The sequence below is a fragment of the Taurulus bubalis genome (genome assembly GCF_910589615.1).
Source record: "Taurulus bubalis genome assembly, chromosome: 1".
NCBI classification, from domain to species: Eukaryota; Metazoa; Chordata; class Actinopteri; order Perciformes; family Cottidae; genus Taurulus; species Taurulus bubalis.
Window position 1 is genome coordinate 16,745,850 of NC_136589.1, and position 12,500 is coordinate 16,758,349.

Below are 12,500 nucleotides of genomic sequence, written 5' to 3' on the forward strand. Positions count from 1 at the left end.
ATATATATATATATATATATATATATATATATATATATAAAATCAGTGAATCTCATCCATCCATCCGTATATATAAAATCAGGCAATCTCATCCTTCCATCCCAGTATACATTCCACTACAGAATTAGAGGCCATGTTGGCAGCAGGGCTCCTTAATTGAGACGACACTAATCATCATCTTCATGTTGGAGATTAGAATCAGTGCTGATGAGCATAAAATTAGACTCACGCTCACACACGGTCCCGTCAGAACAGAAATATCAGCGTGATCCTCCAGATACGATCTCTGTGTTTGTCTTCTCTGACACTTGACTCTGTGTGTGTGTGCGTGTGTGTTACCTCCAGCTGCCTCCACGTGTGCGTCAGGTTGTGTATGTTGCGGTGGAAGTTGTCGGGCAGCTCGGTGCCGCTCCTCTTCAGAGACTCGGCTCGGCCCAGCAGGCTGGTCTTCCTGCTCTCCATCGTCATCAGCTCGGCGTGGCTGCTCTGGAGGACAGAGGACAGACAGGTGGACAGAGTTCACACCTGTACGGCAGGAGATACACCTGTACGTCATGAAACGCACATGCACAGCGATAAACACACCTGTACAGCATGAAACACACCTGTACATCATGAAACACAACCACACAGCGTGAAACACACCTGTATGGCAGGAAACACACCTGTCCGGCAGGAAACACGCCTGTATGCCATAAAACACACACCTGTACGCCTTGAAACACGCCTGTATGCCATGAAACACACCTGTACAGCATGAAACACACCTGTTCGGCAGGAAACACACCTGTACGTCATGAAACACACACCTGTACAGCAGGAAACACATCTGTACGCCATAAAACAAGCCGCTCGGGGATTCGTCAAACATCTCAACTCGTGAGTTTTCTTCCCCAGAATGGTTTTGTTCAAAATAAGTTCAAAGCCCAACCCCTGAAGTTTTAGTTTGAGCTTCCGCAGATGGCACGCAAATGTACCGTGAAGAAGCAAGAGGACAACAGGTGTAACTGGCAAAACCTAATAAAACCAACCTCCTCAATATCGAGGAGGGGTCGTAATTATCCGTAAACTCATATCTCATATTCATATTGCCTTCGTACAAGATCGGTAAAGAAACGAGTCGAGTATTAAAAGCATTATGAAGAAACGAAGGTTGAAATCCTGTAAACAATTTACTAAAATGCAGATTTGTTTGTTGGTTTCTAAAGCGTCTACAAGTGAAATCCTCAGACGTGTTATTTGTGCTTTTATCAGTGAACTACTTGTGAGCGGCACGTCTGAAAACATCAGAGCAATAAAGCACCTCGAGCCGACTCCACCCGCCCATAGCATGGAGGGTGAAGTAGCAGGATACGGTAACCGTGGATACGAAAACCGTAACAATGAATTCACTCAAAACTAATTTGGACATTACCAAAGATGTTTTGCAGTCTTTTAATCCGTGAGTCGTGGAATCAATGTATTTGTTTTCTCACAATTTCCACCTGCAGCAACTAAAGCAGCGTTAACATTGCACATTGTCACAGGTCTGTTTGAGCAACTTTCGTGCAGTTGACACGTTTCCTCCCAAACGCACCCGTCAAAGAAACAGAGATATTTTGTAGCAGACACGGTGAGTTTAGCTCTCTGATACGAGACTCCAAGTCTCCGCTTCCATTACCACGGCTGCTCCCTGCCATCCTCCACAGAAGAGGAAGCTTCTAAGACGCATATATCTCTTTGTTGTTGTTGTTGTTGTTTGCAGCTCATCTCGTGATGAAGCGCCGCAGCTCTTCGGCACATCTCACTCGGCACATCTCACTCTGCTGCTTTGACCGCTTTAAAAAAGTAAAACTGTGGCGGCTCCACAGACGGGCGGGAATCAAACGCAGCAGCGCTTGGCGGTGGCGGCAGAGTCCCTTTCTGGAGACGTTTTTGTGTTTAAAGAAGTGCTCCATTTTGTATCAGTGAATATCTTCTCCTTGATGCTTTCGTTTTGAGTGCCGGGGAGCCGAGACGCTGCACACTTTTCTATTTATATCATGTTCTTTTCCACATATATTGATATTTAATGAGCTTACTGTACGTAATGAACAGACTTATCTTTGTGAGAGTTTTTCTATGTTTTTTACTCCCTGATAGTCAATGGTTGATGAATTAATTAGGTTTGTAAAAAAGTGGTTAAACGCATAGATGTATATAAGAAGTGGACGTAGTCATCGTGACATCACCTCGTCGGTTTGAGGACGTTAGGAAGCCACCGTCGCCATTTTGTTTGTTTTGTTCCGTATCTGAGAAGTTACGTTAATCAAGAGTAGAAGTAGAGTAATTTTCTATAGACTTCTATACAACCAGAGGAGTCGCCCCCTGGTGGTCACTAGAGATAATGCAGCTTTAACGCATGAAGCATAGACTTCTATACAATCAGAGGAGTCGCCCCCTGTTGGTCAGTTGAACAATTGCAGCTTCAAGAGACTTCCACATCGGCAAGTTATCGGGCAATTGACTTCAAAGCGAGGTAACAGGAAGTGCAACTGCCTCATTGCCAGGTTTTAGGACTTTACTCAATGTATTTCCTTCTCTTTTCATTCGTTCAAACTGTCCTAGTAGGCCAATTTCTCTCAATTCTGTCCGCCTTTAACCGTTCGGTCTGAACTCAGTTTTGTCATATCCTTCTGTTTCCTCTCCTATTACTCTCTTCTCTCCTCTTTCATCCCTTTGTCATCCTCCCTTTTGCTTCCTCTCTTTGTGAAACAGCTTTTTTTTTACTGTGTCTGCTCCACTTTAAATTCAACTCTTTAACATCGTCTGTCATCCTGTCCTCTCTCTCTCTCTCTCTCTCTCTCTCTCTCTCTCTCCTTTTTTAAATATCTTGTAAGTCCTTTCATCTTGTTTCTCTCTCTCTCTCTTTCTGTCCTTGTCTATTCACTTAAAGGCCTCCCTCCATTTTCAACACTTTATTGTCTTTACACTCCTTCAGCCTTCCTCTTGTAATCCATACATCCTCTTTCTCCATCCATCTCCTCTCTTTCTTCCCTATTTTCAGTTGTTAGCGTAAGTCTCCTTCGATGCCTTTTTTTGTTGTTGCTTAATTTCCCTCCTCCTCTTTCTTTTTCTCCTCTTTTCATTTTCTGCATCGATAGCTACTTGATTCTACTTTTCCCTTGTCGTTTATCATTACCGCTCGGGCCCATTTGAATATTTAAATGTCTCTTCTCTGACTGTGTGTATGAGAGAACATATGCATATGTGTGTGCGTGTGTTTTTGCTGCGCTGTCATCAGAGAGGCGGCAGCCATTTTTCACTGTCGCCGATTCTGATGGAGATGCTATCGCTCTGTGCTTCATGGCCATCCATCCCCTTCACTTAGCTAATAGCCACGCCGCGAGAACGAGGGATCGACAGCACAAAAAGAGAGAGAGAGACGAGTGGAAGGTAAATATGTCGGCGTCACACTCGTCTAACAGTCAGGAAATTATACGATTTATTCGCTGATGGCAAATATTGATTTAAAAAGGGGAAAGGGAGCTGGTGTGGAGCAGAAGGATGGGGAGGGATTGTTTCGTTGTTGTTATTGTTGTTGTTTGTTTGAAGGATGCCACTGATCCAAAGTCAAAGAAAAGAAGGAGTGAAGGGAAGACAGACTCGGAGATTAAAATGCATGAGATCCGAACTTGGGTGGAGGGGGGGGGAGGCATGGATGGCTAGTTGTGATGTATTCATGCCTCGAGTCAATCTCAATCTCCATGCAAGGATGGACTGAGATACAAAGGCCTGAGGACGGAGAGACAGACAAAGGAGGAAGAGGACACGACAAAGGGACTCTGTGTGAGGGAGATCGTAAATAAAGGAGTGAAGGAGAGAGATACAGTAAATAGAGTGAAGGAGAGAGATATTTTAAATAAATAGAGTGAACGAGAGATATAAAAAGTAAATAAATAGAGTGAAGGAGAGAGATATAGAGTAAATAAAGAGAGGAGAGGTATACAGTAAATAAATATAAAGGGAAGTTGTGAGATAGAGTAAATTTAATGAAGGAGAGACATACAGTAAATAGAATGAAGGAGAGAGACACAGTAAATAGAGTGAATGAAAGACATTCAGTAAATAGAGTGAAGGAGAGAGATACAATACAGAAATATAAAGTAAATAAGAGAGATACAGTAAATAAATATAGAGAATTCATTGAAATTGAAGGAGATATACAGTAGATAAATAAAGTGAAGGAGAGGCATACAGTAGACACATGGAGACTGAATTGATAAATACAGTAAAATAAATAGAAAGTGAAAGAGAGACGATGTAGATAAATGGATTGTGAAGGACATTAATAGTGTGATGGGGAAAGACAAAGTTAATAAATAGGGGGTGAAAGATATATAGTACATATAGTGAAGGAGAGACATACAGTAAATACATGGAGAGTGAAGGAGAGAGATATAATGCATAATAGAGTGAAGGAGAGATATATAGTAAATAGAGTGAAGGAGAGAGAAATAATAAATAATAGAGAGTAAAGGAGAGAGATATAGTAAATAAATAGAGTGAAGGAGAGAAACAGAGTGCTGTATTATTAGTTAAACTCCAAAAGAAACAAAAATACTTTTTAGGAAGTTTTTCCAACACAGACATGGTAATAATGTTTTAAAAGAGACATATTTATACGTAAAACGTATCACTATGATTTGGTTTGAGAAAAACAAAAACAGCTTCAACAAACACAGGGAAACAAGAGATAAACGCTTGACGAAACAGGCGAGAGGGGAAGATGGGGAGGAGAGGAGAGGGGGAGAGAAAATCAACAAGCAATCATAAGTTTAATTTGGTCTCCATATTAATGAGCACGGAGCTGAAATGTCAGCAAAAATGCAGTCATACATGAAAAACATTTAATGCATTTTGAACATCAGTTTTTTTTTCTCCTTCTCACAGATTCATCTTATCCGCCAAATGAGAGAAGTTTGTCGGAGGCTGCGTAACGGAACGATTTTGTCGTCGCGGCAGCTAAAGTTCGGGGGAGGCGATAAGGACGCATCTTCTTCCTTCTCCTCCTCCTCTTCCTCATGTGTTCTCTTCTCCTCGGTAAGGTCTTCATCTCCTCGGTCTTTGTCTTCATCCTCTTGGTTTGTTTCTCTTCTGTACCACTCTCTTTCTGATGCTCTTTCTCTTCCATCTTTTCCTCCTCCTCTTCCTCCTCTACATGTTTACTTCGCTCTTCTTCTTTATCGAACCTGCAAAGGTTGATTCCTTCTCCTGTAGTGATGTAAATTATCACTTTAGTTTATTGCTTCTTCTTTTTTTTTGTTTTACATTTCGCAAATTATGGTAATTTAGAGTCAAATAGACCATAAAGCAGGGGATGCTACAAGGTCATTGACAGGTCGACACCAGAGACATATACGGCATCTCTACGTCACTCCGCCTCAGTCCAAACATGGTCACTTCTTGTTCTCTGGTTGCAAAAAAACAACATCGACGGCCGTACTCGCTGAACTCAAAACATCACTATGACTGGGCTGTAAATAACAACATGAATCTTAATTTTATATCCATTAGGCTAACTCTTAAATGTAATTCCCCAACATGAAGTTGTAAATGCTTTCTTGTAGCTCGCTCCATCAGGAAATATTATATATCTTTAATAATACTTCGAGTACATCTACTGGTGTACAGAAGAGTACAAATACAGCTCATAATACGATCCGTTCAGTTACCTCCTCCTCCTACTCCTCCTCCTCCTCCTCCTCCTCCTCCTCCTCCACCTGTTTCTGCTGTTTTCCTCCCAGACAAAGTGTGTGTGTGTGTGTGTGTGTGTGTGTGTGTGTGTGTGTGTGTGTGTGTGTGTGTGTGTGTGTGTGTGTGTGTGTGTGTGTGTGCAGGAGATACACAAAGAGGGTAGAAAAACACTTTATGCTTGCTTATGCTATGCTTGTGTGTGTGTGTGTCTCCGGTAGAGATGGATGTCCCACCGGCTCTGAAAGAGCAGGAAGTGGCTCTCTGACACCCCATTTATACTGCCAGACACTTCAACCTGTGTGTGTGTGTGTGTGTGTGTGTGTGTGTGTGTGTGTGTGTGTGTGTGTGTGTGTGTGTGTGTGTGTGTGTGTGTGTGTGTGTGTGTGTGTGTGTGTGTGTGTGTGCTCGTGAGTTCAATTTTGCTTCAAAAATGTAAGTTGATTTTTAAAGAATAAAGAACAACTTGTGTTTAATACACACTTTTGTGTTCAGGCCTCATTTATAAATACACTTTATTTTTATTATATATCTATATAATGTATTTATAGATCTATATCTCATGTAAATATAATTATGTCTTTTCAATGGTGTAAAACTCAACGAATGTGAACATTTAAATAAAATCAAACTCAAGTCTAAACTCGGCCTTCTGTTTGTTGCTGAGAGTTTCTCTTCCCCCCCCCCCGCCTGCCCAGATAAAGAGACTTTCTCTCTTTCCAAACAAGGCGACACAACAAAAGACCCGGCAACATGTTTTAATTGTCGCCATGGAAACCAGATGAATGAGCCATTTGACTGGCCGGTAAAGACGGCTCGCCATTCAGCCTCGCAGCCAGTCACGTGTGTGTGTGTGTGTGTGTGTGTGTGTGTGTGTCGCTGGGAGGTCATTAGTACAAAGCAAAGAGTGGGTGACATTTCTAGCAGTCTGTTGAGGGAGAGAGAGACGGACATGAGAAGGAAACTGAGAGCAACATCACAGACGCACAAACTGGATGCACAAACTGGTCGCACAAACTGGTCGCACAAACTGGACGCACAAACTGTAATAGCAATACAATGAATCCCTCGGCTGTTTATAGATCAAACCTGGAATGTGCTGTTGGTAATTATACGTTTGGGTTACATAAACGGTTATGGTGTAGTAAAAAAAAAAAAAAAAATTGCATGTTAATGTCAATTTTTATGACCTCTAGCGCCACCTGTTGGTGTTAGTACTCTCTGTTTACACCTGGTTTTAAAACGTGTGTGTGGAGCGATGACATCACAAGATGGACGGCTCTCGACACGAGTGGAAACGACCAATACGCGCAGAAATAAAAGAAGAGTAGACGAGTTGTTCCCATTGGACTCCATGGAGCCGGATGGTTGTCACAGAGTGTGACCAGTAAGCTGTAACCAGTGCAGCATTTAAAGGGACAGCGCGTCACATGTGGGAGGGGTCTTATGTGCAGATATTGATGATAATATTCATAAATATGTTTTAATCAGTGTACAATAAGCTGAAGATATTGTAACTACATAACCCAATCCTCAACAATACGAAGAAATAAGCCCTGACGTCACAGGTGCTTTTTATTAGTACTTTTTAATGTCTGTAAGTAATAACACGCTGCTGTTGCAGCTGTAGAAACACTATTTAGCAACATCTAAACTATGATTAACTTCTAATTCTGTTCTCAATTTATAAGTTTTTCCAAAATCTATCTATCTATTAATTGGTTGATTGTTGCAACCTACCATGAACTATTAGAGGTCTTTAAAGCTCACACACTGTTCCTTTAATGCACGGTTGGGTGGCATTAGCAAGCTAGCTAGCAGACAACTAGCTAGTGAGCTAGCTTGCTTTAACGCTACACTTAAAAAAAAAAAGTAACAACCGACAACAAATTGCCGTTTTTCTTTCTTTTGAGCGACGGAAATGAAGGTCAACGTCATTGGACCAGAAAACGAGTGACGAATGAAGTGAGTGTTTGGCAGCAGGGCGGTTGAGTCTGTGGGATGATGCCAGGTGACCTTTGACCCGCTAAGAACCCTGGGAATTCTGTCCTGCCAAAGAGAGCGGCAGGCGGAACAATACGAGCGGAGGAAGAAGAAAGCGGAAAAGGAATTCCAGAAATACTCCAAACTAGGATCGGGTTCTGAAACCCGATACGCTCGATGCCAAAGAACCTTTTATCAAAAACCTTTTATTAAAAATCTTTTATCGCTCCTCGTTATTGTTTTCATCAGCAAATATCTGGCTGTCAAAGATGGGTTGTGAGCAGAGAGACGCGTCACACTGTCACATTCCTGCTGTGTTTTTGTAGTTCAGCAGAGTGGCGACTCTTCTCTGGATCAACATTTCATTAATGTTGATTCATAACTCACTCTGTGGTTAGTCTTTAAAGGGCTGAGTGCGGGGTTAATACGGAGTTACATTAGTTTGAGTTAAACTCATACTAAAGTTAAACTCATTCTAAAATTAAATTTATACTAAAGTTACATTTATATTAAAGTTAAACTAGTACTAATGGTAAATTCATTCAAAAATTACATTTATACTAAAGTTAAATCAGACTAAAATTGTATTCATACGGAAATCAAATTCATACTAAAGTTACATTTATACTAAAGTTAAACTCATACTAAAGTTAAACTAGTATTAAAGTTAAACTTGTGCTGATCTCAGCTGGTCAGGGGGTCAGTGAATGAAGTGTGTGTGTGTGTTGATGACCTCGTAGGAAGCTAGATGGGTCTCACTATTCAGAACCAGAACAAAGAGTGGCTTTATACAGACAGACAGACAGACAGACAGAGAGAGAGAGAGAGAGAGAGAGAGAGAGAGAGAGATAAAAAGACAGATCGACAGATAGACAGGAAGAGACCGAAAGTGACCTGAAACGACACCCACCTGTCACTTAAAGAGGCCACACCTTAAATTATAATATTTAGCCTCATGTTTAATTTAAATGGGTGAATTATATAAAAACATAGAGATATTAGCTGTTATGTATTATGTTATGTTTATTTGGTCATAAAGTTGTTCATTTAAGCATAGCGTGTCTTCACTGCGTGTGTGTGTGTGTGTGTGTGTGTGTGTGTGTGTGTGTGTGTGTGTGTGTGTGTGTGTTGTGTGTTTTACAGTCTTACTGAGTGGGCAGGTGTTAGTCAACACACTGCCTCTGTTGTTGGCTTCCGCCGCTCTGTGTGTGTGTGTGTGTGTGTGTGTGTGTGTGTGTGTGTGTGTGTGTGCGTGTGTGCGTGCGTGCGAGCGTGTGTGTGTGTGTGTAAATGAGACAAATGGAAGGTCACATAAGGCCGTCTTTATTTACCCGAACCTGGGGTCGAATTCATGAAGCTCCCTGATGAACGAGTTTCTCCCAGTAAATTATAAAGTTTTATCGATACTCGATAAGGAACCAAACCGATAAGACTATTGATCTGAGTACTAGTATCAATACTCTCAATACGTTCCACAAACCTCTGCATGAAATAAAGATTATTTATGGAGAATCATCATCATCATCATGATCATTTCACTGTTGATTCCCTCCTCCTCACTACAGTGACAGCAATGTAATAGCATGGCTCTTGGCATGTGTGTGTGTGTCCAGCCGACCAACCATGTAGCCTAAACGACAGACAATCTTTATTCTAATGAACAAGGTGCCAAGGTCAAACAGAGAGCAGGGTGATGAATGAGAACACACACACACACACACACCCACACAAACACACGCACATGCAAACACACACACACACACATTAATTGTGTATCAAAGCTCCCACTCACTTTGCAACTGTAATATTGTGTGCTGTCTTGAGTGTCGCACACACACACACACACACACACACACACACACACACGTTTAAAAGGAGGCTCTCCCCTTGATATGACATTAAACATTACTCTCACACACACACACGCTGAAACAAACCGTCACAGGAAATAAAATCAGGTGAAAGAGAAGCTGCCGTGTTTCTCTCTGATCTACAAGTCTTTAAATACTTTAAGACAAAGTGACAAAAATGATCAATAAACCTTCAGAAAGAGAGGATTTCTCCTGTAAATGATTATTAATCATTGTTTTATTCATTTTTAAGTTTTAATGTGCTGAGCGTAGTCAAGTGTCATTTTGTTGTTATTAATCATCATGTAACGGAAGCCTGAGAGGTTTGATCTCAACAGTGAAATAAAGAATAATGATGCTGAATGATATTTATTTTACCTTTTTTAAGGATTCAAATAATACAGAATCACTGTGATCAAAGTGTTTGTCTGTTTGTGTTTTTAAAAAGGAATTAACACTCATCTGGATTAAAACAGGAATGCTTTTAGTCTTATTTAGAATATAAAGTGGTCGTGCTCTTCAGCCTCTTGTGGCTGAAATGAGAATTACAACGACAAAACACTTTGTTATTCCCGACAAAGAAATTAACAAAAGAAAAGGTATATTTGTCATTTTCATCAAAGAAAAAATATTTTAAAAAATGATTATTATGTTTTATGTACACGTTCTAACCTCAAACTCTTAGATCAATGGATCACCAGATTTATTTTTTCCACTTGCCGCTGGCTTCTGTACTTAATCTATCAGTGAAAAGTGTTATCGAAAAGAAAAACAATCCTGCTTTTTTAAAATTTATTTTTATTCTTTGTTCCGTTGCTGATGTTTCGTCGTTGTTTTAGAGCGAAACTCAAACAGCTTGTTTACAGACGACCTTCAGCTGACATTGTCCTCGTCAAACTCCAGCTCGAGACATTCCTGCTCATCCCTGTGTGTGTGTGTGTGTGTGTGTCGTCAGGTTTCAGTCAGACGGTGTTCCTGGGAAGCTAAGGGAGTCTCAAGAGAGACAGAAGAGAGAGAGAGAGAGAGAGAGAGAGAGAGAGAGAGAGAGAGAGAGAGAGGGGGAGAGAGCGGAAGAGAAAAAGAGAGACAGGAGCGAGAGAGAGAGAGAGAGGGGGGGAAGAGGGGCAAGCGAGGAAGAAAGAGAGAAGGGAGATAGGGGGGAGAGAGAGAGGTGAGAAAGTGAGAGAGGGGCGAGCGGGAGAGAGAGAGAGAGAGAGAGAGAAAGTTGGTGAGATGCTGCTGAGTCGTGTCTCTTTGTTCTAAAGCAGATATATCCCCGACTTTATCAAGACTGACAGAACAAACGCACAGGAAACAGCCTCCCACAGGACACATAATCCACACACACACACACACACACACACACACACACACACACACACACACACACAGATGAGAGAGACAGCAAACGCACAAAGACACACTGAAGTCTTAAAGCTCGAACACACACACACGAGAAAACTAAGAAAAAGACTGCATCGACACATGTGAATGTACACACACACACACACACACACACACACACTCACACGCACAAACATAGACCCGTCTCCATGACAACATGAGGATGTGTTACCTTGGACCAGAACGTAGAAGTAAACCGCTGCATGTGGAAGATCTAAAGATCCAAAAGTTCCTTTAGATGCTAACGAGGTCAAAGAGAAAGTAATAGAACGTCTCATGAAACTCTGTGAATACAAATAAATAATACTAAATAATAAAGTGCTATTATGTATTATAGTATTATTATTATTATTAATAGTATTTAGTTGTCTAAGCCTGACAGTAAATAAGCAAAAGTTAAAATAACTTTTATATATATATATATATATATATACATATATATCAGTGCTATCATATTAGCGCGTTATTAACGGCGTTAATAAAATTGACGTTGCGTTAACACATTTTAATTTATTTATTTTTTTCTCGCGAGCACCACGCCGGATGTAGCTCAACCGGAAGCAAAACAATAGGCACGCCGTTTGGGCTTGGAAGCTAGGCTAACGTTACGGTTTTAAATGAATGAATGGTGAGCGCGATACGGCAAAATGAATGATAAGACGCTAATGAATGGAAAGTTTACTTTCAAAAAGTTGTCAGATGGTTCCCTTGACAAGACCAACGTGGTATGTGCCATTTGTCATTGTGAACTGAGCTATCATCGTAGCCTATCCAGTCTGAAATACCACTTGATGGCCAAGCACACAGCTGATGCTAACTCTGCGCCCCCTCGTCATAGCCAAACAAGAATGGATGACTTCGGACAGAAACACATGGACACCACAACGAAGAACACACGTATTGCAACCATAGCTAAATGGGCGACTACTGCGTGTAGGCCTGTTAACGTTGTGGAGGACGAGGGTCGAGCTGATATCATACGCATCGCATCCTATGACAGGAGCTTCACTGTAGTCTAAACATGTCAACAGGCTTGTCTGTTTGAGCTGGCTGAAAACAAAGAAGTAGGAGGCTTACCTTTTATTGGTAACCTAACTGTTACGGTTCATTGTTCCGAAATAAGAGGCCTGACTGCTATGTTCACATCTCTCTCTCTCTCTCTCTCTCTCTCTCTCTCTCTCTCTCTCTCTTAAGCCCTTATTTACCTGAAATGTGCACTTTATAGTTGTATTTCGTACCGCCCTATTTGGCAGTTGTTTTTCAATAAAATAAAACATTTGCATGAAGCAAGCCAATCCACTTTTTCATGTTGATAAGAGCATTAAAATGAAAAAAAATGCTATGTTGTTAACTATGACATAAATGCGATTAATCGCGATTAAATATTTTAATCGTTTGACAGCACTAATATATATATATATATATATATATATATATATATATATATATATATATATATATATATATATATATATATATGTGAAGTAGAAGATGTTGGAACACACCCAGAGTCCCAGAGTACTTCGGCTCTCTGCTCTTAGAAGAAGCTGC

The 12,500-nt window shown here is 40.8% G+C and overlaps 1 protein-coding gene across 1 annotated transcript in view; it reads right to left on the reverse strand.

Moving 5' to 3' along the window:
• Positions 1–12,500, reverse strand: part of akap6 (A kinase (PRKA) anchor protein 6) — a gene marked incomplete at both ends in the record, with an annotated part of 165,154 nt that overhangs the window by 51,296 nt on the left and 101,358 nt on the right. The window contains one exon of the mRNA XM_079223553.1: positions 340–486. Within this exon, the coding sequence (XP_079079679.1) occupies positions 340–486 (147 nt within the window). The remainder of the gene's footprint in view (positions 1–339; positions 487–12,500) is intronic.